General features: G+C 42.6%; 1 protein-coding gene across 1 annotated transcript; it reads right to left on the bottom strand.

Moving 5' to 3' along the window:
• Nucleotides 1–448: 448 nt before the first annotated feature.
• On the bottom strand, nucleotides 449–22,963 carry Gemin8 (gem (nuclear organelle) associated protein 8). The gene is made up of 4 exons (XM_005409185.2): nucleotides 22,828–22,963; nucleotides 14,433–14,477; nucleotides 12,486–12,939; nucleotides 449–820 (listed from the first exon to the last, which is right to left on the bottom strand). Exons 2-4 carry the CDS (start codon nucleotides 14,442–14,444, stop codon nucleotides 564–566), a joined length of 723 nt encoding a protein of 240 aa, XP_005409242.1. The 5' UTR covers nucleotides 14,445–14,477; nucleotides 22,828–22,963; the 3' UTR covers nucleotides 449–563.
• Between the last annotated feature and the right edge of the window lie 4,748 nt (nucleotides 22,964–27,711).

Below are 27,711 nucleotides of genomic sequence, written 5' to 3'. Positions count from 1 at the left end.
TGGCGGATATAGGACACCCACCCCGTTACAGTGTACATCTAAAATGTCCCCCAGAAGCCTCACGTAGTCAGAGGTGAGGTGGGGCTTTTGGAAGGTGACTGGATCACGGGGGCTCTGCACTCACCAATGGATTCATCTCCTGATGCATTCCCAAGCTATTATGGGGTGGGGACTGGTTGCAGGGATGGGTCACTGGGGGCATGACCTGCAAGAGCCCCGTTCCTCTCTCCTTTTCTCTCTGCCTCCTGGCTGCCATGGGCTGAGCAGTTTTCCTCCACCACGTCTTCCTACCATGCTGTTTGTGCCATAGACTGAACACTCCCAAGTCATACACCAAAACAGGTAGTAGGTGTCAGGTATTTTGTCCCAGTGACAGGAGAGCTAATATAGAGTACACAGCTCCTGAGAGGCCCACTGGGCCAGTGCTGAACGTGCTTATATCTCAGTATAAGGTCTCTTTCCCTGAGAAATGCACAGGAGAGATGAAGAGTTTATTTCCAAAAGGAAGCGGGTGAGGCTGGGGACTGTTTGGGAAGCATGCCCTGGGGGCCCGGTGCCAGGACTCAGAACTTCAGGGGAATGACAGGCCAGTACTTGGGCTGCTTTCTGTCACAGTGCTTGTCAAAGCTCAGCTGCACTGCAGTCTCCATGGCCATGATCTTGGCGGCACTGTCCCCATACAAGCGTTTCATCTCAGCCTGGCGCCGCTCACCCGGCCTCTCGGTTGGGGGCTCTGCGGTCCGGCGGTTGTTGTAGTACAGGTCATGGTCGGCGTTCACATACTCATCCAGGCGCTCTGCTTCCAGCTGCTGCTGCCTCCCTGGGAACAGAGAGGAACACGAGCTCGCACACACATACAGGAGGTATGTGCCACCACCACCCTGCCCGGGGCCCCCACAGTCCCTTGGCTTTCCATTAGACACAACTGTGCCAGTAGAGAGGGATCCTGAGGCATGACCTGGCAAGGAACCAGGGCCTTCAAGGCACCAGACCTCTGCCACATGCCCTGGAAATACAGGAAAAAAAATGAAGCCACCTGGGTTTCTCTCATCTGCCTAGCTGCCCTCAACCTGCCCAGCCAGAGAAGGCCAACAGGGAGGACCAGGCCAGCGTGGGAATGAATAGCTCCCTGCAAAGTCGAGAGTTGAAAGAAGTACTTCCCAACACAAATGAGGTAGTGGAGAAAAAAAGTCATCTCTCTGAAAGAGGTGCTGACTCTAGGTAAGCTAGAAAAGAAGAAGCTTTAGTAAGTATACACGGCAACAATCACTGACGAGGCCTTCACATGACACAAATCATACCAGGAGCAACAGGTTAAATGATTAAACGCTTGCTAAGGCAAACAGGCGAAGAAATGGCAGCTGTACCCATGGACTGGAGAACTCCTGACTTCTGATCTGTCTGCGTTCTGTGGCACTGAATTCGCCACTTTACAGGTTAGCCTAGATGACACTGCAAGTTTCACACATCCAGTTAGACACTTTTAACATGTGCACAATGGGGCCATAATTTGTCTGTTTCGCTCTGGGTGGCTCGTACTATCTGATACGATTGTTCCATGCCGCCTAATGACCAGTCATGCATGTACCACTGGTGCTATAAGTTAGTGGGAACATGTTAGTTCTATTAATTTCAATGAATTCTTGGCTGGGGATATAGCTCGGGACTAGAGCACTCGCCTGGCATGCAGGAGGTCCTAGGTTTAATCCCCAGTGCTAGGGGAGTAAATAAGATTCCTGTAAAGTACGAAATATTTATGAACTTATTTTCCCTCTCTCCTTTTTTTTTTTTTTACTATAGCAAGTCCCAATATCATAATTTTTATTGTTATGGAAATCACAACATAAAAGTGTCAACAAAACAATGCTGCATAAGGTAAAATTTAGCCAACTCACACAGGTTCTGTAAGTGACTGTCAAGAGGGAAATTGATAGCAGAGGGTACATTATCTGCAGCTACTATTGCTACCAAGAGAAATGCCACTAGATAAGGAGTAAGGATGGCTGTAGGGGAACAAAACAATGACATAAATCATTCTTTCCTGGCTGGTTCCCTCTCCCCTAGTACCTGGCAGGGAACACAGCAGTACACTAATCAAGTGTGAAGGGAGAGATATTTATGTGACTATGTGTAGTCACTCTCATAAATTCTACTCTTTATAAATATCACCTTGGAGATGGAGGGAAGGCATTTTACAAACTCAGATACATTATTAGAAAATAGATATGCCCAAGTATGGGTGGTCAGTGCTCTCCCAGACCATGTGCAATTTAATTTTGCATATGGAAGTAATATATAATAAGCCAAATGACTGTCAAACAAAATTAATATCCCCAAATTGTTATCTTACCCATGGAAAAAGAGGGATGGCTGATTTACTGTGAAATGCAGAACAAAGCCAAAATATTGGCTTAACATGTTCCTGCTGGCTTGAACCACCAGCGGTATATGCATAACTGTCCCGTCAGGCAGCTTTTACGACTGGAAGGCACTGTCCTGTGTTCCCTGATGGGACAGTCATGTCTGTACCATTGGTGGTTCAGGGCCGCCTGGCAGCAAGACATATGAATTATGGCCCCATCATGAATGTGTTCATATGCAAAGGCACTGCGGGCCAACAAGCATTTGCTTCTCAGTTTTGATTTTTCTGCCAGGTTTGAAACATCAATATTGAATCTGTTTGGTTCTCACAGTTGTTTAAATTCTATATCCTGCTGGGGGTGTGTGTGCCTGTAATCCCTGCACTTGGAAGGCTGAGGCAGGAGGATCACAGCAAGTCTGAGGCCAGTATGGGCTACAGAATGAGTTCAAAGCGAGATCTTATCTCAGAAAAAAAAATTCTTTCTTGTTCCAAACTGAGTTCTGTTGCAGCAGTGTGGGAGTAGAGGAACTGGGTCCTAACTGGCCAGAGAAAATGAACATTTCCAGACATTTCTCTGAGTTCTAGTTAATGATCAAGGAGAGAAAAGAAGTATTAAACACTGGGTCGGAGGAGAGCCCTCAATGGCTGCAACATCTGCCTATTTCCATAAGACCCCTTTGTGCACCTGGGGTGGAAGCTGGTGGAAGCCTGGCTGGCGCCTAGCCCCTCGGACCACAGCCCTGCTCTTCTGCTAGGCCTCAGGCGGAAGAGGAAAGGCGGCCCCGGATACTGACGTGCAGCTACAGACTGGTAAGGTGTGTCCGGTTTCTAAGCGCATGTGCAGGCCTTTTGTACTCAGGCCTCCTAAAACTGTTCCTCCTAAAACTGTTCCTCCCTAGGAACAGCACTTCCAGAAAGCCCTGGCCAGGCAGGGTGTGAGGCTGCTGGCTGGGCTGTGGCCTTTCTATTAAAGGTGGAATGTGACAGAATGGTCTCGTATTCGAATCTTTCCCAAGACTGTAATTGATTCACAGACAGATTCGGTGGCACCCCAGACGTTCAACTTCTCGTCTAAACCTGAGTCCTGAGTTTAGAAGTTTTAACAAACACCAGGATCTTAGCTCTCTTAATAGTGCTGTATCCTGCCATCAGGGTGTGTGAATTTAGCCCCTTTACTTGTTTATCTTTTCCTTAAGAAAACATTTCAGATGTTTCAAATTATGCTCCTTTTTGTTACTTTTCTGGCAAAAAGCCTATTTAACAGCTATTAAGTAGGCATAAGGATTAGATGTGGAGGGATGCTTTCTCTTCATGTGGACATCTGCTGATGAAACATGGGAACAGCACACAAGCGCACGTGGCAGCCAAGGAAGCCCAGGCCATGTTCCAAGTTCAAGGGCGGCATTTGCTTACTAGTCACCATCACAGGATCCTAGTTCTCCATAAGAGTCATACAGTGTAAAGTGGGCCTGGTGCTACAGCTACATGCTGATAATGCCAACACTCTGAGAGGCCAAGGCAAGAGGATGCAAAGTATGAGCCCAGCCTGGGCAACTCAGTGAAAGCCTGTCTCGAAATAAATAAAATGTAGCCCTGGGTTCAATTTCCAGTACCACCAAAAACCAAACCAAACCAAAAACACACCATGTAAGATAGAGTAACAGTCAAAGAATTAATGACACAGCCCTCTGCTCTTGACTCTCTACCTGGATTTCCTTCTCATTCAGGTTTCCTCATGAGAACTTAAGGCCCAATCCTGGTCCACTCCCTACCTCTCAGGTGTTGCTCTAAAACACTGACCCAGCATGTGAGAACTCTCACGGACCACACGCTGACAGATCTACTGGCACCTATGCCAAGCTCTGAGGGCCACCTACGGTGGAAGAGCACCGTCTCCTTCCCTCACCGCTGTATCCCCAGCCTTGGAGGCCACTATGCCTGACACAAAGCAAGTGCTCGAGAAATGACAGTGCAATGAACGCTCAAAGGTCACACATTATCTTTTGTAAATAATGCTTCTAGACACCGTCAAAGAAAAATGATGACAACCCAGTGAGAGAAACAGATGCCCCAGTCTCACAGGGCTCTGGGCAAGGCTCCCCGCCCTTGGGTTCCTCAGAGCCCCCATGGCACAAGGCTTGGGGTAAAGGGAGGGGAGCAGAGAGGCACCCATGAGTTGGGGTTAGGCTCTGTTCCCTTAAAGTCACTTCACCTCTACTTTAAGAAAAAAGTTCTAGGGCTACCTTACAGATCAGAAAAACAGTCAACTTCAAATAAAATACACTCAGACTTGCCAGGGAGAGTGGCGCATGCCTGTAATCCCAGCACTTGACAGGCTGAGGCCGGAAGACTGCAGTGAGTTTGAGGCCAGCCTGAACTGCATAGGGAATCCCTGTTTCAAAAAAAAAAGGGAAATACACAAACATACTCAGACTGGCTGCGTGCTGACGGTCACAACATCTGAAAGCACTTTAGTACATACTAACTTGGAGGACCCAGTAAACCTTGAATGGAAGGACCATCCCTGTTTGGAGGCCTCCGTTTATTCTGGTTTCTATTCATTGCTTCCTTCCTCTCTAGCAGGGACAGAAAGGGTTCTCAGTCACTGGCCCTGTCATGTCAAGGTGAGGGCTCAGCCAACCAGACAGAGACCCTTCCGGGCGAAGCTGAGAAGTACAGGTGTTTCGTCGTGGACAGGTGGGCCAGCTTTACTGGAAACAGCTGTAGGACTCACTGCTACCACTTTTTTTCCTGTAGGGCATCTGGCTAAGAGAATTTGTTTTACTACAAATCAGAAATACCTTTGGATCCCATTCTAGCTTTAACATGGGCTTGCTGTGGGGTTGAATAGTGTCCCCCTAACTTGATGCCCATCCAGAACCCAGGGCATGACCTTATTTGGAAATAGGGTCTTGCAGATCTAATTACCAATGAAGATGAGATCATATGGGATGAGGGTGCTGCTGATACACCAGAAATAAGGCATTCTTGATCTAATCACATTTGTGTTTCCCCTCAGCTGTGCCCATTAAATATAGTGCACGTCCTTCCTTAGATGACACAGAGAAAGACACACAGACATGGTGAGGAAGCCACGTGAAGACAGGGGCAGAGACTGGAGCGATGCTGAACAAACCAAGGAACACAAGGGACTCCAGAAGCTGGGAGAAGTGAGGCCCTGGAGCCTAGTGAAGGAAGGTGTCCCCGCTGACATCTTGATTTTTGACTTGTAGAACTGTGTTGATTTAAGCCACCAAGTTTATCGTAATTTGTTATAGCAGCCCTAGGAAACGAGTAAGAGGATTAATATGCAGAGAGGATTAAAACAAGACAAAATAGTAAGATTATTAAGGAATAGTAACATTATTAGATTATTAATAGTAAGATTATTAAAACAGTAAGATTATTAAGGATATGAAGCAAAACTTTAGTGGACTTCATCTAGGTTTAGGATGAATAACGTTGATACAGTTGCTTCAATCTATGGATCTACATGATGTTACCAATTTCCTTTACAGCCAGTAAAGGGAAAAAATACAGGAAACTACTTGAAGTTTAGAGAATCTTACACAGCAGGAAACCATTCATTTAATATTCAATAGATACAGTGATTAGCCCAAAAGTGGACCATTTTGAAGGACAAAGCACTAAGATAATGTGTTAAGGAGTTAAGGAATGCCATTTCCCCTCATTTTTCTAGGATTACTGCCCCCTCCCCTGCAGTGTGTGTGGTATCTGGGAGTTGAACCTCAGCCCTTGTACTGAGCTACATCCCCAGTCCTTTTTATTTTTTCTTTTTATTTTGACATAGGGTCTTGCTAAGTTCCCCACCTGGCCTTGAACCTGCAATCCTCCTGCCTCAGCCTCTTGAGCAGCTTCGATTGCAGGTATGTGCCACTGTGCGCAGCTAGTATGTCTTTCTGATGAGATTTTCTACCGTGTTGGCAAAATTAATGATGGTAGCACAACTGAGGGAAAACACAAACATGATTAGAACAAGAAGCCTCTTTTTTTTGGTTTATCAGCAACATTGTCAGAACACACATGCTTATTAGCAGAACTGAGGCCATTTCTGATGGGCTCCTCGTCTTGGGATCCCTGCTCCATGAGAAATGTAATCCCGAAGTTAGTGGACAATCGATTTTCACTTTTACAACAGAAGTGCATTTATATCTCTCTTTTCTGCTTTTCTGTGACCTTCCACATCTATCATTTCACTGATAGGCTTTATGCACTTCTGAACAGCTGGATTAGATGAAACAAACACAGGGTGAAATCGTGCTCAATCAGTGTGATTTCACACTTTAGCTGCATTGTCTAAACTGAAACAGCTCACGGAACACTGGGCCATGAGCTTCACTATAGGCGCTAGACTTCCCACAGAGGGCGGCTGAAGCAGAAACAGGTGGATCTCTGGCAGACTGAAGACTCGCTACGATGACTGACTCAGGTAGATGGAACACAGTGGAGCAGATGGCTCCTTCACATGTACAAACAGCACATCTGGGTCCTCTGGGGAGAACAGCACGTTAGTGTCTAAGCAGGGCGCTGACTCACTCCCTTTTTTCATGCCAAATAGACGTCATTCCTCAAAGCCTAGAACACGTTCCCCACTCCACACCTACGCCCTAAACATCTTCCTTTGCCTAAGACATCAGCTCTACTCCTTATCTGCCATCAGCAGTCATGGATTACACCACAGACACTCTTCCTCGCATCATTTTACTTCATTTATTTGTTTAGTTTTTGTCTTTTTCAGACAGGGTTTCACTACGGAGTTCAGGTTGGCCTTGAGCTCACTTTATAGCCCAAGCTGGCTTTGAACTCACAGCAACCCTCCTGCCTCAGCCTCCCAAGTGCTGGGATTACAGGGTGAGCCACCATGCCCAGCTCTACACATCATTTTAAATCTGATGTTGCCTCCTCTTCCCAATTGGGCTTAAAGCATATCATATTCTCTGACAGTACATCCCAGCTTTGACCCAGTGGCTATCCCCAAAACACAGGTGATGAACATCTGAGTAGCCCAGCCCCAAGTCAACAGGGTCAGTGTTTATGTTCAAGGGCCGTATTCCCTATGAAGGCTGGTAACTTTCTCTCAGGTTCATTCTTAAGTATTAGGAATATAGCCTTGCAGTCTCCAGTGATGGCCGCTTATGGCTAAAAATGCTTTTCTTAACCTAATGATAAATATTTTTTCCTAAGAAAATAACTGAAAACATAGCTGACCTTTAGAAATTCTCAACTGTCTACTTTCTCATAGGCAACGTTACCACTAATGTTTTAAGTAATGGAAATATCGTGTTAGGAAATGATGACACATAATATAATCAAAAGCATGTTTATACATGTGAGCCTGATTTCTTTCATTTATGAGTATGGTCTTCAGTTGCATCCATTTACCTATAAAAGCCTCGAGTTTATCTTTCTTTCTAGCTCAGTGCTATTCCTTTTTATAAAAATATCACATCTCTTTTATCCATTCCTCAGTAAACCTCGTGTTGTCTCTCTACTGTAAGAACCTGAAAGAGTAAATAAAATGTGAAAGGTACAACAGACAGTGTGAAAGGGAAAGAAAATGCTCAAAAGGAAAGAGCAACTGGGATGAGGGAAAGAACGAAAAAAAGGAAGAGGGGAAAAATATATATATACACACACACAAGATAGCTAATATAATTGTATTACTAATTTCTAGTGGTTTATGGAAAGAAACAGTTAATGTTTAATTGTTTGATCAATCTTACATGCTTGTATCTGTTTATCTGAGTAACCAACCTGAAGATAACGATATGTAATACAACAACCATTGTTAATTTCCTATCAACTTGCTTGAAATTCTGTATCATTTTTATTGTTTTTGTGTTGTTTTGTTTATGTCTTTCTTTTCGTTATTTTTTGTTTTTTCTATGTACAATAAAGAAATTTGAAAAAAATCAAAAGCATGCATGCTCCCATTGCAGAAAAGAAGTTCTTAATTCTTTCGTGTTTTTGTTAATGAAAGATGTTAAATTAGAGATTATCTGGAAGGGTAGTAATCAGAAACAAGAACATGCTGTCTAGTCTGAAGGATATTATCCTAAGAAAGTATTAAGTAAGACGCAGATGATGATGAATTGTGTAACTCATATGTTCTTGTGGAAGCGAATAATACTGAAAAAGGTAAATTTTAAAAATTCAGCTATGTCTTCCCTTGCTAGTAATATTTTATAAAATCCTGTGTTCTCTAAACGACTCATGTTTCAAGTTGAATTTGCCCTTTTTGAACAAGTAGTTTCTAGTGGTTCAAAGAGCAGTAAAAGACAAAAAACCTTACCCAATTATTCACACTACCCAGGGTCCTTATCTCTTTCTTAAGGCTTTTCCCCACTGTGTATGTTAACTAAATCTCCATGAAAATTTCTAGTGAAGGCAATGGCTTGGAAAGCACCATGGGCATTCACATTACTTCCACATGAATTCCATCCTTCATTCCTGCTCAAGGGAGCACGTTCATCCTGTACCCACAAATAGGCTGTGACAAAAATAACGCTGGTGACCTGCTGCCCGTTATCTTCTTACTGGAGCAGGATCAGGCCCTGGTAGCTTCTTCTAATATACACCAAGTCTCCAGATCAGATCCTGTATCATACCGAGTTTCACCTTCACCAGACAATTCTCACCTGCCAGGGACCTAATAAAGCTTTCAGGGAAGGCTGTAGGACGTGCAAGCAGCTGTGGAGACTCTAGGACAAATAATTCTGAATTGTGCACTAACTACATCTTTATTTTGATCTTGTGGTGCTGCTGGGGACTGAACTGAAGGCCTTGCACATGCTAGACAAGCATTCTACCACTGAGCTACATTCCCAGCCCCAACTGCACATTTTAAAGGCACAAAGAACCCGAACCTTGTTGTGTTTAGTGCTATTAGTGACACGGGAGTGTCATTTTCTGTGCATTTTACTATATTACATTTTAGGAAGCAACATCCTTAAATCAACTAAAACTTGTGTTAATGACTACATCTGACAGATACTACAATTTTAACTCTTTCATGTTTTTAATGTTGTAAATCAGTTTAAAAGTTTTAAAAGGATTTACCAAGAGCAGAAATATATGAGCTTCCTGAAGCCACAAACCATCTTATTAAAAATACTGTGGGAAGAATTTCAACCAAACACTAATCAAGACAAACTGATGAGGGCAAAACCCATGTCTGGTCAATATACCGGGTTACAAGACAGGTTACCAGGGGCTGGGAATTTAGCTCAGCGGCAAAGCGCCTGCCTGGCAAGCGCAAGGTCGTGAGTTCAGTTCCCGGTACCGGAGAAAAACCAAAAAAAAAGACAGGTTACCAGCAACTAATCCTAACAACACTCACTCACTGTGCATTGCCTTTGCACCAAGTACCACTCTATGGCCCTTCTTATATGAACTCATTTCTTCTCCGTAATTATCAGCCCATTAATTAGGATCCCCATTTCACAGGTGAGAAGGTGGAGGCACAGGAACAGTGAAGACGGGGGTCCTACAAGACAATAAGCACCTCCCGCTAGTGAGTGGGGGAGCCAGGCCGGAACCCTGGGATCTGAGCTGTTCTGTCAAAGTGGCCTCTGTATCCTGTTCCTAACAAAACCCACGCCCAGTGTGGACTTAGGTTAAAGACGGAGGTGGCAAGGGGTTTCATGAGATTCCTTTATTTGATGCTTTGCTACTAGATTATTTTTAAGCAAACACATACTACATTCTCTTTACCAAGCGGGCCAAAGCTGTGTATGGTTTACTTGTAGGCCCAGTCACAGACTGCACTTGGGAGCGAAGAAAATTCTCACAGGACAACCACATTAGTTTCTTAGGGCTGCCAACACGAAGTACCATAAAGTGCGCGGCTCTGAAGAACAGACACCGTTTGTGGGTCCTAGGGGTCAGAAATCTGAAGTCAAGGCGTGAGCAGGGCCCTGCATTCCCTGAAGGTGTTAGGGAAGGATCTGTTCCAGACCTCTCTCCCAGCTTCTGTTTGTTTATTTGGTTTTTTGTGGTGCTGGGGCTTGAACCCAGGGCCTGTGAATGCTAGGCAAGTGCTTGACCTCTGAGCTATGCCCCTGGCGGCTCTCCTAGCCTGGACAGCCCTGGGCTTGCGGCAGTGCAATGCCAATTTTCACACCATCTTCTCTTTGTGTGTCTGTCTGTCTCTAAGTCCACATTTCTCTCTTTTAATAAAGCACAAGTCATATGACATTAGGGCCCCCTCATGCCTCCATTTTACCTCTGGTCCCTCTGCAGAGATCCTGTTTCTAAATCAGATCACATTCTGAGGTACTGGGGAACAGAAAGCCACCAGCTCATCTTTTTGAGCGGATACAAGTCAACACAGAACAATGACGAAAACAGCGAATTTGGAGTTTTGGAATAAACTAAGCAGATTTGCAAATAACAATGAAGAGGACGTGAAGTTCATCAAGTTTATAAAAGGTCTTAGAAAACACCTCACAGAACGGTAGCGAGAGCTGCAACCACTGATCGAAAGTTTATAATACTGAAACACATCATTTCTTCATTCAAAATAATGGTAAGTGCCATTACTTATCATTACTTAGCTGGTGATTTTCCTGACTTTGCTTACCTGCTGGGAGTTCTACCTGACAAGGGCAACATGGAAGAACAGGAATGGTTAGTAATCATAGCCATAATGGTTTACACTTTTAAATTTGCTTGCAAAGCTATTTCATTTTCAATTTGTTTACATCCATGTTTTTTACACTAACTACCTATTTTAAGGGTCGTTTTAAGTCGGCAGATAATTCAAAATGACCTTCAGGATACCCTAGGTTTGCTCCCATCCTTAATTACAATTTCCATCGTAAAAGTATAAATTTCTGGTGGGAGAACCATGTTATTCCACTTTGTAGTAAGCACCATAGTCATAAACCCTATGTCCACTCCATTTTTTTTTTGAAAGCTGTAACAAATAGCGTTCCAACCAAATGTGCACACGCTCCAATGCCTACTCTTCCTCACTGATTGTGTATTCTTAAATTAGACTGATGGTTGCTTGGTATGAATTTTGATAGAAGGTACAATTTATTTCTGGAGACCGAGGGAAGAAATATACTTTATGTGTTATAGAAACACACTGTTAGAACACACTGTTGCACTTCAGTATGGAATCACAAGCACAGACAGCACGGGACATGACATTTCATACAAAGGCTGCTGCTCAGTTCTTGGCATCCAGCAAACATCAGTAAGTCCTAGCCCATCGGTAGGAACACACGGTGTAAGACGGAGATCAAACTTGCCCATTCCCAGGTGTCTATGTTTCTGCTTATTAGAAAGTCCTATATAAAATTTCAAACAATTAAACCTCACTAAAAAACAATATTGCAACTGAATACTGGTTATGTTAGAGAGGAAAGTGTTAATATACATGTCAGATACTTAAAACACATATGGTCTGGTGAATCTTGATAGTTCTTTGCAGCAAGGTACTAAGAAACTTAAAAACAAAATTGGGGCTTTCTGACTGACTGAAAATACTAGGCATTTATTACAGTTGTCTAACACAAAGGAACCACACATTTGGTCCCTCTGTTTAGGTTCACACTGTTGCAGGGAGCAGTTTTAGATGCTGTGCAGTATCAGGAATGTCTCTGGAGTACATCCCAGAGGTGGCACAAGTATGGTATTTTAGGAACTAAGCTGTCTCAGGGAAAGCCCTGGCATAGAGGAAGCAGCCGAGGAAGTGGAATCAGGCAGACATGCCTTGACTCCTAATGGCAAACTGACTAGTTATGCGATCGACCTTCTTAAGGTTCACTTTCTTCATTTGTAAAATTGGTTTAGGGACTACTGTGTGAGCTAGGGAATACATGTACAAGTATGCTCCGTCTGGCACAGTGGCTAATGTTCAATAAACAGCAGAGGTATTATTAGGATAAGCTTTGTTCTGGAACTAAAATAAACAGCTCTGGAAACTAATGTAATTGAAGTGCAACATTATCTTTGCTTTTCCAGGCTTAGGAGTGGATTTGGAATATACCTGCACCCAAACGAGGGGCTATAAAATAACATGATATATTAGGTAAGAAGAAAGATGTAAAAGTCAGTGCAAGGAAAGCCAGCACGAGGAAATGCTGGAGCTTACGTCGCTCTTCTCTGTGCCTCTCCGTCTCTGCAAAGTACTGGCGGAGCTCGTCGGTGATTTCCATATTGCTCAGGTCATATTCTATCTCATCATCTGACTCCATCTCGACCTCCTCCTCTTCCAACAAAGCTTGGTCTTTTCTGGTGGGGGGCCGGATCCTACTGCTGTCACGAAGAGGCCGCCCAGACCTTCTGTCACGGGAATAACTACAGTGGGCATCCTGCCAGGCCTTGTGATGGTCATAGGACCGAGGATATCCAGCACTGTTACCGTAAGAGGCTTGGGGAGCAACTGCATTTGGGAAGTACCACGGGAAACTGAAGTAGGCTCCCACGGCCTTCCTGTAGGCGATCTGGTGGTTTCGCATCCAAGCCATGGCTTGACGATAATGGTGCCAGTATCTTCCATATACTGGATGAGAATACCAAAACATGGCAGCTTTCGATGTTGACATCTACAATATAAAGGGAAGCACAGGTCAGCCACCAAAGGGTTCATCCTCAACAGATGTTCCAATGTCTCATTGACTAACCAACAGATATTTACTGAGAATCTACTAAATCCCTATTCTACTAAGAATGCCAGTGGGGTGAAAAAGGTGTAAGACAGATCTGTACTCATGATACAGAAACTAAGCACATGCACACTTGCTCTCTATGTGTACATCAGTTACACACAGGACAATTTATTTAAGGCTCTAGAGCCTTATAATGAGGACAGATGCTAATAATGATTGTTTTTAGATAAGATTCAAGGGATGATAAAAGATCTCATGTTTATTGTCTTGGCCATCTTTACTAGTTCCAAGTTGGGAATGGGCTGTCAATTCTAAAAGACTGTGATAGCCTTTGGTTCCTCCCCTTCTGCTCCCTAAGATGACCTGCTGGCCCAGTCCAGCTTTCAATGTCTGGGACAAGAGTTGTCTAGTAATACACTTGATAATGCTTTTTTAGTTTTCTGATGTACAGGTTGAATATGCCTTATCCAAAATGCTTGGGGCCACATGCATTTCTGTTGTAGTGAGGGTTTGCAAGGGAACAGATTTAATACAGGACACACAATTTATAGGATTATTTTATAATAGCCACCCAAAAAATCAAATCCAGAAGAGTGCGGGAGATCTGTCCACACACTAGAGACCCAGAGAATCTAGCTGAGGGCCTGGATCCCATGGCAATGTCCTGCACGAGTCCAGCTGAAGACCCAGAGCCCACAGCAATGTCCTCCACGAGTCCACTTGGAGACCTAGAGCCCATGACAAAGTCTCATCCAAGTCTGTATCAAGGACCTGCACTGGGAAGACCCAAAGGCCAGTAGTAGAAGCTAGAAAGTCTGTGCCAATGGAATGAAGGATCTGTGCCAGCAGGCTGAGGGATCTGCACTGGAGCCAGGAAGTGATGCTCAAGGTGAGGACCAGAGCTCCTCCGAAGAGAACAGCAGCCCCCAGTGACAGCAAGGACCGGGGCTCCTCTGATGATAACAGCTGAGTTCCTATCAGCAAAACCAGTGCAATAAGCTTTTCCAGGAGAATCAGCAGCACCCCATCTTTGCCTCCAGTTCTCCCTTTGTGCTGTTGGCAACAATCCTCAGTGGGCCTTCTACACCCAGAACCATTCTGACTCAGTTCAGCGGGGTGTCCAGGCTAACCATTAGTTAATCCACCCCAATTTTAAATTTCAGTAATCTTGTAGATTTTGGAATGCTTGCATACACTTTCATTGGTTGAGCATTCGTGATCTGAAAATCCAAAATGTGAAATGTTCCAAAATCTGAAACCTTTTGAAAGTCATGTCAGAGCTCTAAAAGTTTTGGATTTTGGATCATTTTGTATACTTGGGTTTGTGATACTCAACCTGAACTTGTTCAACCTTCACCACCATGGAATGAGAACATCAAGAATTTAAAGACTAAATTTTTCTGAACTCATAAGACAAAAGGCAATCTTACCTTTGTGGCCATCTCTGATGGTGAAAGTCCAGATGGGCTCGCAAACTAGGAAAGAAGAACCACGGGGTGAACATCTGATGAGTATGTCTGTGGGATACTCGTGGCTATTTTACAAATTTCAAAGCAGTTTGTAAGAGGCTGCCTCTTCCTAGAACCACACCCAGTCTGCATGCAACACTTCAGGAGACCCTGGCACCTGCGCCAGGAGCACAAGATCTGAAAAGGAGGCAATCCTGTAGGCATGAATGAGTAATTCAAACAAAGGACTCTTACGCTTTACTTGTTTTCCTGTTGCAAGTAAAGCTGATGACTATAACCACATAAATATTTGGCAGTTAGTATGTTTATACAAAAGCAGTATACAGATCATGAATTAAACTATTACCTTATTTACTAGTCCTTAACACATCAATGCCTACACAAATTAACCCTGGAGACCTCTGTTGGGTCTTGCCTTAGATCTGGGTCTTGCAGAAGCCTTTGCTGTTGTTGTTTTGCAGTCCCGGGCATGGAACTCAGGGTCTCACGCATGCTGAGTAAGTGCTCTGCTATTGAGCTACATCCCCAGCCCCCATCTTTTTATTTTTGGTACTGTGAATTGAACCCAGGGCCTTTACATTGAGTTATACCTCCAGTCCTGGTCTTGAACGTGTAATTCTCTTGCACTGCACCCAGCTTTGCAGAAGCCTCTTTAAACAAAAACATCTTTCCAGGCTCAGGTGTGCTTGGGGCTTTAAGTTCCCCAAAAGGCCCTTGTTTTGGCTTTGATCGACTTGGTTTTGATTTCAGACAGTGAGTGCTACCAGTCACCTGGCCTAACAGTCCTTCCTGTGTCTTTGCAGAAGAAACAATTCTACTGCAAACCTTCCTGAGGCATGACACAGGCTGCCCCGCCAACAGCACTGCTCTGCCAGAATTCACTCTTTCCCTACCACCTACCTACCTGTCGTGACTGACTGACTCACTGAATGAAATCCCTAAAGGTAAAGTCTAATCTGGAGCTGCGTACCTTTTATAACCTATTTAAACAGACTTAAGTTTTCTCCTGTTCAGAGCTTCAAAGCTACTAAATAGCAGCCCAAACCAGAATGTACTTAAATAAGAGTTAAACAAAAACAATACCCTAAAAAGCATGCAAATCTAAGCTTTAATGAGACAGAAGCACTAACAATGCAATGCCAAGCAAACAGCTACTTAGGTTTTAAGCTTTGGAATTTGGATACTGAAGGAATCCTGCTTTTCCTTAACTGCAGAGTGGAATTAAAAAATCTCTAACCTTTAAGAAATACATTTGACATTTTGAAATTTTTACCAGATGTTTTCACATGGTCACGTTAAAAATTGAGATGTTAAACTGACCACTTCACCTTTTAAAATTTAGCCTAAAGATGCTGGGTGTGGTGGCTCATGCCTATAATCCCAGCATTCGGGAGGCTGAGGCAGGAGGGCTGTTGTGAGTTCAAGGCCAGCCTGGCTACATAGTGAGTTGTGAGACCCTGTCTCAAAAAACAAAAATAAACAAACTCATTAATTAAAAAATTTAGCCTAAAGAGAAACATTCACATTCTTTTTAAATGTAACAAGCTTTCAAATAGGGTATTTCTAAGAAGGCTGATATGACCTGGAAATTTATCTTCACAGCCAATACCTCCTGTTTCCTGTCCTAAATTCAGAATATGTACACCTGCAGTGAATATAAATGGGAAAAAAGTTACCAAATGCAGTGAAAAGTATAAATTCAGTTCACATTACCTTTGAACTACAACTTAAAGGATTAAAACATGAACACCTACCTGAAAACCTAGCTAACTGCCCTATGCTTTACCGGCTATTGAAGAAATACAAAATAGTCAATATTTGGGTGCTTTGACACCCAGATACAACAAGCACAAAGGAAATAATAGCAGAAATCAGTACACACTTGAGTGCTAAACTGGAAGGTGCTGCCTTTAAGTGGCTAATTCACTAGAGCCAGGTTTCATATTTCTAACACTGAAATTTGAATAGCTTTTGGAGAGTCTGCTGTACATAATGGTGTGACAGTGAACTCCATGTGTGTGCTAATCAAGTTTTGTATAGATTAACAAAGAGCATATGGATTAACTTACAAAAGTGTAGGAGACATCTGTGTGGCTTCTGGAAATTAAGAGTTTGGAATCCAGACTCCTTGCTATGCCTTAGAAGTCACTATGCCTAGTTAGAACTAGGTCAATCATCTGGAACTGGGAAGTCTGATAGGCTCACGTCTGTAATAAACACTACAGTGACGAAACACAGCTGTGGACCAAATCCCACTATTACTGTAAGTGGGAAAATTCAGCCTGGCACTAAAGGTCCACATAGCACCAACATTCTGACAATCCACAGGGTGGTTGAGAGAGGTTCTTTTGGCAGAGCCAGAGGTTTAGGTGCTTGTGATAAAGTAGATGACCACTGAAGGGGTTCAAGAATAATTCATGATGTTCTCCTGGCTGCTCAAATGTCAATGGTTGTGATTAAAAAGAGGGAATGACTGTCAATTTGAGGAAAAGCTGCTTATGACTTTGGTTGAACTAATAATTTGGTACAAGGGCTGCCATGATACACCACTGAGAGATCACCCAGTGCTCACTCGGAGCAGTTTTGCAAACAAGAGGCAGGGAAACCAGCAGACATGCCTGAAGAAAGTCAGTTCCAGCCCTTGGACCCACAGCAGTTCAGTTCTATCTATAAGATACAAAGGCAGCAGCATTCACTGTATGTATGATCACACTTCGTAAAGACCTAAGAGAAGACTTCCAGAACTGCTTCAGAAAGTGGTAAGAATGATGGGATAGGTTCAAAGGGAAGGGGTTAATGGCAGTGTGTCTTTTAACATAATAAATATTTTAAATTTAAACCTCCACCATATATTCTGATTGCTTTGAATCACTGATTTGAATATACAAGTCAATGTCTCAAAAATCCAATGAGATAAATGTATAGAAAAACATGTCTAAAGGAAGAGCAACTTTCATAGCTTTATTATTATTAGCTCAGTATTTTCAGTATTACTCTTGTTATTTTATGCTAGCAATTTTTTTTTGGTAAAGGTCCAGATAGTAAAAATTTTAGGCTTGTGGGTCACATATGATCTTCTTGCATATCGTATTCATATTCTTTTTGCTTTTAAAAAAAAAACGACACCAAGCTACTCTTTAAAATATGTAGAACAATTTCTACCTCACTGGAAGCACAAAAAACAGTCTCTGAGCTATCTATTGCCTACCCCTGTTTTATGGGTACACATTATTAAGTTGTATATTCTGCCCCTGATACACTAAGCACCCTAACTACTCACTTTCGGCCTGAAATTTCAGTGGAAGAATGGTGCAGTTCTCACACAGCTTGTAAATGATTAGGCTCAGCGTAAGACAGCAGAAACAAGAAAGCAGATTATGATCAACAGCAATCTTGGCAACCAGTTCTTAATATCTGGCATTTAAAAAAATTTTCCATGACTAAAACAAGGAAGTTGCATCACTTCTCCAAGGTCTACATAGACATTTAAAGATTTATTTCAAAACAAAACTGTAGAACAGTATCAATGGACAGGGTTTAGAAAGCATGGGCTGTGCCTATTGTGATTTCTGACAGGGACCCCGCTAACTGTCACTGCTAGATAGGGACACAATACAGACATCATGTAGGACAGAGTTTTAAGTATCTACGCTCCAGAAGGAATACGTGTTCTTCCTGCTAAGCGGTCAGTTAATCAGGTGCTGTCAGCTCCCAAGGCAAGAAAGAGAACCCTCTCTGCAAATGAATCCTGTTAACTTTGTTTCTTTACATTTTATTATTTGACTTTAATTTTTATTAGTCCATGTTTGCAGTGCATAATGATTATATTCCTCTTGGGGAGCTGGTACATGTTCCTTATACATGTGAATTTTTTTTTTTTTTACTTCCCCTACTCTGCTCTCCCATTTAAAAGCTGATTATTTTCTGCACACGGAGAGTGTAAGGACCTAATAAGAATGCTTCTGTTTCTCAAGAGCCAACCTCAAAATAATTCTAGGTGCTGTAGCAATACTTTCGGACACCACCACCTCTCTAGGAAAAGAGCTGATGGTTGCAGCAGACTGGATGCCCGGTCAGGTCTCGATCTTATCTTGCGTTTCCCACCTCCCCAGAAGAGTCTCCTTTTATATGGCACAAGCCCTCTGGACTGAACAGCAACTTTTCTCTTAGTGGATAGTGGAGCTGAGAGAAAAGAGACCAGCAACGACAGGGAAGGCCAGGATCCACACACAGACAGGACAGCCCTCCCCAGCGAGCACAATGGCCTAATCGCCACCACCCTGCCAAGCCAGGGTGAGCACAGAGGCCCTTCATTGTCTGACCTCAATCACCAAAGGGGGAAGGAAAAAAACAGGGTTGAGGTCATCCACTAAACACTGCTAAGGCCCACAGGCAAGTCTGAGCCTCCCAGTCCTGAATGATGTATTTTTCCATATAGACTATAAAAAATGCATTTATTCTGCAATGAATCTGAAAGATATATTTTATTTTTTTTTCTTTTAGAAATAAAAGGAGGAAAATACTAACAGACAGACAACATTTTACAAAATAGCAAAGGATCAGTACAGACATTACAGAGTTACAAACAGAGTGGTAGGGAATTAACAATGCTTATTGTATTACATATTGATATCTTCAATGTAGTTTCTCATGAAAACACATATAGACATACAAAGCTAATCAACCAATGCCTCACTGACAGTTTCTTTCAGCAAGGAAATACAAGACAGTAGAAAAGCCATGTTAACTATCCTGCATATACATATATACAAACTTTCTCCTTCTTTCCCTTCTCTTTTCCCATATCCCAGTTACCCTTTACCTTTGAGTGCTTTCCTATCAATTCACAATGTCTATCATATCTCCTAGTTTAAATTAACTCTGAAAGATATATTTTAAATGCATAAACAAACAAAGAACAACAGATAAGAGCACTATAGTTTTTGATGGATAAAATGTGACTATTTCTATCAAGTTACTAAAAAAAAATTCCACATACAAGTACTGTGGCTTTGTCAAAAGGCAGTGGCATCATACATACTCTTTTTAGGGCACATTTATATTCTTATAAATAGAGGATGTTGTAGCTGGGCGTGGTGGTGCACACCTGTAATCCCAGCATTTGGGAGGCTGAGGCAGGAGGACTGTTAAGAGTTTGAGGTCAGCCTGGGCTACCAACTGCGTTCAAGGGCAGCCTAAACTGCATAGTGAGACCTTGTCCAAAAAGAGCCCCCGCCCAAAAAAAAACAGGATCTAGAATGTGGTATGTTCACTAGATAAATACAATAAAAACACAAATTCCTCTCAAAACTGTGTACTCTGTAAGTAGATTTTCCTTTCTATCTTACCTTTCCCACCAGAATTCTGAAAATTCAAAAATGAAAATGCAGTCAATCATTAAATCAGTGACTTTAGCTAAAGGTTCCCTCTGACTTGGCTCTGGGAACCAACCGGATAGTTTGGTATCTAATTAAGACTCTCAGTATGCACTGTTTCTATGCAGAAGGTAGGCGGCTGCTGGAGACTACCGCAAAATAAACAAAGGTAAGGTGAGAAATCGAAGTAATATAAATTGAGTCATACCCGGCTCTAAGAAATCTCTCTGTACACGCAATGCTAATCATATGCGAGAAGATGCCTTTTGCAAAAGGGAAGAAGATGAAGAGATCGGGGGTAGAAAAGGGAAACGGAATGAAAAAAGAATTAAGTTATGCTATGTACATGGACTAACTCCCCATGAAGAATAAAATGATTACATACTGCATACGTGTACTAATAAAAATTTTTAAAATACGCAGATTGGCAAGAACATCAAGTAACTTCATAAAAAACAAAAGGGGGGTTTTGGAGAGCACTGCTTCCTGTCCCATCTCCTAAGGCAGCCTTGCCCCAGGCCCTGGCTGGCTCCTGAGGCTGGCAAGTTCTTCTGGCTTGATGGTCTCATGAGCTCCCTCCTGTGGTTTTGCACGGTCCCTGCTTAGTTATTTGGACATCTAAGTTGACACAAGTCTGAAGGGCCTTTTTCTACCTACAGAAGTGCAAGCTCTATCTTTCTACTGGACACAGGCCTGTTACAGTGACCAGAAAGCCTTCACCTTCTTCCCATAACAGCCACTGTTAAAGCTGAGGGATGAGGAAGCCAAACACTGAGTCTGGTTTCTTTTCATTGTCTTAACCTCCAGCCCCAACTTACACTCTTCTGGATGTTGCAGTAAGTATTGCCATAAAGAAGGCACAGTATAGGGAAGAAGATCGAAAGGATGCAGTTAACAATTCTGTTTTCCCATACGAATGACATTCCATCCACAGTGTGGCATCGTTTAACTTGTCAGCAAGGTGATGGACTTATGAATGGATTTATTTGTAAGTTCTCTTAGTCACGTGACTAGTATCCAGTCAGAAATGAATATGAGGCCATGGAAAAGCAAAATTACCCTCTAAGTCATGAATACAAGAGGCAATGGGAGAACTGAAAATCGGGATGGCTAAAACAATATAATAATGACACAGTCCAAAAGAGGAAAACAGATGAGTTTCACTGCAGACACAGCTTTCAAAATACAGGAAAACTTAGTATGACCATAAGCAAAAACGCTTGAATAAGCAGGCAGTACTACAAATTAAGGGCATACTTAGCAAAAACCCTGACTAGCTGAAATGGTTAAGGCTACTTTTACACTTCTAGAGTTTTATTTCAAGTTCTTTTCCTATAAACAGAATCATGGTAACTCCATGTTAATGTCTCTCTTTCCTGAACTGATATAGCATTCACCACACCTCACACATTTAGGCACTTAATTACTTATAGGCATAGCTTCTACATTTTATTACTTTTAAATTTCACATTTCCCTCCCAGGAAAACAAAAAGCTAATTTTTCCTCTTCTTGGGTCCTGTTGAAGTTGTTATTGAGATTGTATGCTGTATCTTAATAGCATTCCCTTCTCCCATTTCTACTCTATAATGTCCAAAATCTTTTCAGAAAGCAAATGTTTAAATACATTAGCATGTTTTCAAGATATTTTCAACTCATGCGCGCTTTAATCAACTATAGTTCCATTGGGTACTCACTTCTCCAACTATTCTATGCATTTCCTAATGTAGGGAAGTAATTTTAAGAGTTCTGTACCTAGTCTGTAAATTCCAACCTACATTTTAGCTTTAGTTTTTCAATTATCCCCGAAACTCATCTAAACCTATCCTAAATGTTGCATCCTAACAAACACAAAGATAATCCTTCACTGTCCAAATAGTTTTAGAATGAAAATGTCTCTCCGGAACTTTAATTTGCATACTTTCTCAGGAAGGCGGTGAACATAAAGAGGGGATTTATACATCTTACTGTAAACTTGCCTTCGGTTATGCTTATCCAACAGTACTAACACTCTTATGAAACATACAGTTTCTGTTTGCACTGCTATCCCAAAGGGTCTGTTACTCTGGTAAATCATATCAGTAGAAACTATTTTTTAAGCATATCTCTAATCCCCCAAGTCATGGGAGTGGTGAGAGTAAATAACTCTATAAATGTTGTTTGTGTTATTAATCTTTAGATTTTTTTCAAACGTTCCAACTTAACATGAAAAACATATGAATACTGAGCCCAGCCTGTGAAAGAAATTTAACAATCATTTCTGAAAAAATAAAGTTGTTGAGGACCATCTGAACTGTACTAAAGAATCTTGGGATTTCAGAGCTAAGAGGAACTTCATTGGCCACTGGTCCATAAGAAAACTGGGCAAAGGCATTCTCCACCTTTAATCTGTGAGAGGTGTCAACAATCGCAGCTGTCACATGTTCTCACGATAACTTCCACTAAAAATTGACCTTCCACGGAGGTCAACATACAAGGGAAAAGAAAGAAAACCCCTACTTTTTGGTAGATTGGTCAATATCCTAAACATCCTTCTAAGGACGTGTCCTGGGTGATTTTCCCATTTAAATACTGGGCAAGATGGGCAAAATCCGAATTCACTTACAGAACTAGCTTAATACAGTGATTCTCCGCACATTAGAATTACCTGGGGAACTTTAAAAAAATTTCCATACCGACTAGAAATTCGGACTGAATTGATCTGAGATATGGGCCCAGGCATCGGGATTCTTAACGACCATCCTGTGATTCAGAAGCACAACAGAGTTGAGAGCCTTTAGGACTAGTCTCTTCTAACAATTAACCTGCAAAGACTTGGAATCTCCTAAGCCCGAGGCCCCACTTTTCGCCGCGCGGGAATGGTGATTACAACAACGTGACCACTACTAAGATATCTCCTCTCCCTGCCTCAGAAGAGGCCAGGCCTCAGGCTGCCGGCTCCTTCCTTACTCCCGAAAAGAAACCCAGCCGTCCCCAAAATCACCTCGTGGGCACGCCGCTTCCTGATCTTGGACCGTGGGAGAGCAGGGTCTAAGTTTTCCACGGGGAGACAGGGATAGCGGGGAGGGTGGGGGGATGCGGTTGCTCGGGTAACTAGAAACACACTTCCGGTATGGGCCCACGTGACTGCAGGACGCCGGAAGTCCTGCCTGACGCCATGACGTCACGTCCGCGTAGAGGGTTACGCAACGCTGAAGGCAGGTCTGGGAAATCGGAGCGTGGGGCGGAGCGTGGGGCGGAGCTTGACCTTATACCAGGAAGTGACTGCTGGGTCCTGCTAGGCACTGGGGCGTGGGCTGGTGCTGGGACCCTAGGCAGTGGAACCTGCACTCATGGGTGTGGCAGGACAGGAAGGCGAGGGTTGCTTTTGCTTTTAACTTTTTACTCTGCCCTCAACTGTTCCCTTGTCTTTATTCTGTCGGTTTCTTCCTTTCTACTTTGTTTTGTTAACCAAAACGGAGAGTGCAGACCGCCTATACTTTGAAAATAGATTGACTCTGTTCTGAGTTTGAGTGTGATTTCAGTGTTTAGTTTGTTTAACCTCCTCAGCCTGGTGTTTTTCATCCCTGAGATGTTTATAACCTAATGTATGATGTGCTTTGTAGCGGACAAAAATAGTACCTATTAATATTTTTGTCATAATAATCATTAGCAACATCTGTCCTTTTAATGTTGCAAGAGTCTTTAATAACCAAACATAAACCACTAGAAGTTTAAGTGGCACATCTTTTTTTGGGTTACTTGGCAAAATGTGGCGAGCTTTAAAGAGGCTGCATACTTTGTGGGAATTTCTTTCAGGGAAAAATAGGCATGACCCAGATGTTTATTGGAGAGTTATTCTACAAAGAAAATTTGAAAACAATGCTCAACAAGAGAAAATAGCTAAAACAATTAGTACCCGTGGTGGCACATTATTACCACCTTTTTCCTATACTATAGAAGCATCAAAATAGCACAGAAGTATATATTTTATACAAATATGTACTAGATACTAGGTGTCAAATACTATTCTATATCTGTATTGTCCATTGTGGTGGACCCTAGCGAAAGTGTCTGTGAGAACTGACATGCTGTCAAGGTGAATTACACACTGACTCATGAAATAGTATGAAAAAATATAAAACATCTCATATTTTAAAACCTTAGGGAAGGACTGTTTAGGTTAAGCTATTGCAATTAGTTTCATTATTATATTTTTACCTTATTAATGCAGCCACTTGAACATTTAAAATTCTATGTGTGGCATATCTTTTATTCTATGTGGGAGTGGTATTTCCTGGATATACAGTGGTGAACAAGAGTTTTTGACTTTATAGATAAGATTGTTGGCTAGAGCAGAGATAATAAATGAAATAGTACAATTTTATGTTATGGTAACTGATATAAAAAAAATGTAGTAGAATAAGAGCCCCAAACTCTGTATACTGAGGGGGATTATTGTATTTTATTTTGCATTGTTATAAAACTCAAAGCTTTCATGCATATATACCTGTGATACACAATGAATGTATTCACCATGGTATGTAGTACATCTTGTACTGCCCCTTCTCCTTGCCTCGCTGCCGTTTCTCCCCATCCTTAGATCCCACTCCCATCTCCACAAAGTCTATTTCCCCGTTTCCTACCTTTGAGAGGGTTATTTTAGATACAATTGTCCCTTCACTGTTCAGAAAGGATATGTGGTGGGGAATGAGTCATCTCTGGATAGAAGAGGACGGTAGGAGTGTGTGTCTTCTGGAAAAGTCGGGTGTGTGTTGAGGTTGGTAAGTCAGTTGGGGTATGGCAGAGTCTTTGCCTCAGGGAAGAAACCGGCATCATGAGAGGAAGAAGAGGGGTCTGATAAAAGGGAGAAAGAGATGAGGGAACCCACGGGAAATGAACAAGACAAGGTTCAAATAGGTGTATTTTGAAGAAGCAGCAGTTACTGGAATACTATGAAAAAATATACACATATACATATGCACAAAGTATATGTATATATATATATACAGTATATATATAGTATATAGTATATATATGTATTTAAAACTTTTATTTTTATTAGTACATGTTTGCAGTGCATAATGATTACATTCTTTGTGGGGAGTTAGTACATGGACATAACACATTTTGATTCTTTTTACTTCTCCTTCCCCTCCTCTCTTCCCCTCCCTCCTCCATCCATCTCTTGCATATTATTGTACTACCTAGGATATCTCTGTTACTTGGCTGTAGTCCCAGAGACTCAGAAGAAGAGTGGCTCAAACGCTTGAGAAGTATATTTCCATCTCTCTTGGCAGTCTGCGTGTAAGGAGGCCAGAGTAGTATGGCAGGCTCATGGGACTAGAGACTCAAATTCTGCCTATCTTGTTGCTCCACCTCACCTGGTTCCTTGTCTTGGCTCGCATGGTCCAAGATGACACACCACTGCTCTTCTGTCCCAGCCAATGGGAGGGGGTGAAGCAGAAGCAGGAGCATTAGCGTTCCCTCTAAAGTAGAGTTTCTATACCTTGGCACTGTTCACATGTGGGGCTGGATAATTGTGTGTTCTGAAGGTTGTCCTATCACCGTAAGATATTTACCAGCATCCCTCACCTCTACTCATTAGACGCCAGTAGCACGCCCTAGTTCTGACAAGTAAAAATGTCCCTATGTATTGGCAATGTCAGCTGAGGGTACTCACCCCCCAGTTGAGAAACATTGCCTTAGGAGTTGCCAGCACTTGTGCTCATATCTTACTAGAGGTCTGAATGTCATTACTTGGCCGTCCTATGGGTAAAGGAACCGAATTTTGAAAATGATGACCAGGTGCCCAGCCAAAGTTAGCTAAGGAAGACAAGATGCTAGCAGATTCTCCACTTCTGTTGCTACAGAAAATGGAAAGTCTGTTGCTGATTGAGGAGTTGGCTCTATTCTTTTCATCTTCCAGGCTGTTTTAGTCATTATTCATGTTAACTTACTTGCATAAAAATTCTGGTGGTGGGGAAGTCTAAGCACCCAAAAGATGAGACCCCTATTTGGAAAGGTTGGCTATAATTTTTCCAGAGGGTGACAAAGTAGAGAAACTGGGTTCTGAAATGGAGGCTGACTGATGTTGGATTGTTACTTGTGTTTTAGCACCACCTGCTGGGAAGTGAGAAATGCTGCTATTCCTCACTTTTGTATGATATTTTCTTTTATTTGTCCCATGCTTAAACACTAAATTTTAAATAATCCTTAGATGGAGTACAGTGAAACTTGAAAAGGTCCTTTCAAATGAGGAATTCTTTAAAATGTGATTTCTCGCTGGGCGTGCTGGCACACGCCTGTAATCCCAGCACTTGGGAGGCTGAGACAGGAGGATCATTGTGAGTTTGAGACCAACCTGGGCTACAAAGTGAGCACAAGGCCAGCCTGAACTGCATAGCGAGACCCTGGCTCAAAAAGACCAAAAATTTGATTTTTCCTCTTCGACACTATGCTATTTGGGGCTGGATGATTCTTCATAGTGGAGGCTGCCCTCTGCATTGTAGGGTATTTAGAGGCACGCCTGGCCTCCAGTCACTGCCCACACTCCAATTTGTGACAATCAAATATGTGCCCTAAGGACCCTGCATGTGAGAACAAAGTTGCCCTGGGCTGAGACTCACTCCTTTCAACAAAGCATCTAAAGTCCCTTGGTCTGCTAAGGTAGTACAGTATGCACAGTAGTCTGGTATCAGTTTCCTGGAAGTGATGTGCTAGTGAGAAGGATGGGGAGAAAAGCTTGGGAGGAAATGAAGGTGCAGATGCAGCAGGACATGTCTTCTTTTTATGCTTTGCCGACCTTTGCTCCTGTTCCTCCCAAATTATAGGAGATAAAATTTAGAGGACTGTGAAAGGCAATGAAATCACATATACTAAGGAAATCGACAGAGGCTGGTACCCAACACAGGAAAGAGCACAGAATATCCCAAACTCTATACCTAAGTTTCTCCTCAAGAGTGTACTGAGCCAGATAATCCTGCCAGATGTGGGAAGCCATAGCTAATCTCACGGGCTTTTGGATCTGCCCTCAGCCCTGCTTATGGCCCATCTGCCACCTGAGTATTGTATAGAAAGTGGTTGGGAGCCAGTTCCCTCGCCTGGGCTGAGTAAGTGGCCCCAAACCGCCTGCAAACAGTCCTCAGTTCTTACTTCAAACCTGGCTACAGAAAAGGGCAGTTTTCCAGGACCACCGTTCAGCAGGCCCTCACTTCAGGCCCCTTCTCAGGTCCTCTCCTGTGATTTCTCTTGGATTTCACCTTCTCGAGCCCCTGACCCACCAACCACTCTTTCAGAAGATAATCCCACCTTTTACTGATGAGGAAGACCAGGCACACATTTCATCATTTTGAAATGTGTCGCCGTTTTAACTCTGCACTCATTGTACCTTTCATTTCGGTGGAGGAGGTAGCTCTGCTTTTGCCCAGGCCAATTCAATCATGTTATTCCCAGGATTGTATCCCCGACCCTCACAGGCACCGCATTCTCAGTTATGTACGTCCTCTGTCATCACCTCTGTCTTTTCTGGTCCTTCTCCATCCAACTGATTCAGATGCTCTGACCTTAAAAAACTTGGGTTGTTCTTTCATGCCCCTCTGCTTACTGTTCTCTTTTTGGTCATGCTTCTGTAAGAAGTGGACTACCTTTATTTCTTTCCTTCTTTTTTCTCATCCTGATACAGGAAAATAAAAACTCCAAACCTGAATGATATCTGGGACGAGTTTGTGTTCTCTAAAATCGAAGAATGAATTTTAGGAACAACAGGGGTTAAGAGCAGAATATATTTACTGGGGAAAGAAAAGAAAGCTTCTGTCCAAGAGAGGGACAGAAGGGGGGCCCGAGTGGGTTACCCCAGGACTGTGTCTTTTTTTTTTTTTTTTTTTTT

The sequence above is a fragment of the Chinchilla lanigera genome, unplaced genomic scaffold (genome assembly GCF_000276665.1).
Source record: "Chinchilla lanigera isolate Chin_1 unplaced genomic scaffold, ChiLan1.0 scaffold00118, whole genome shotgun sequence".
NCBI lineage: Eukaryota > Metazoa > Chordata > Mammalia > Rodentia > Chinchillidae > Chinchilla > Chinchilla lanigera.
This window is presented reverse-complemented; position numbering and strand designations above follow the sequence as displayed.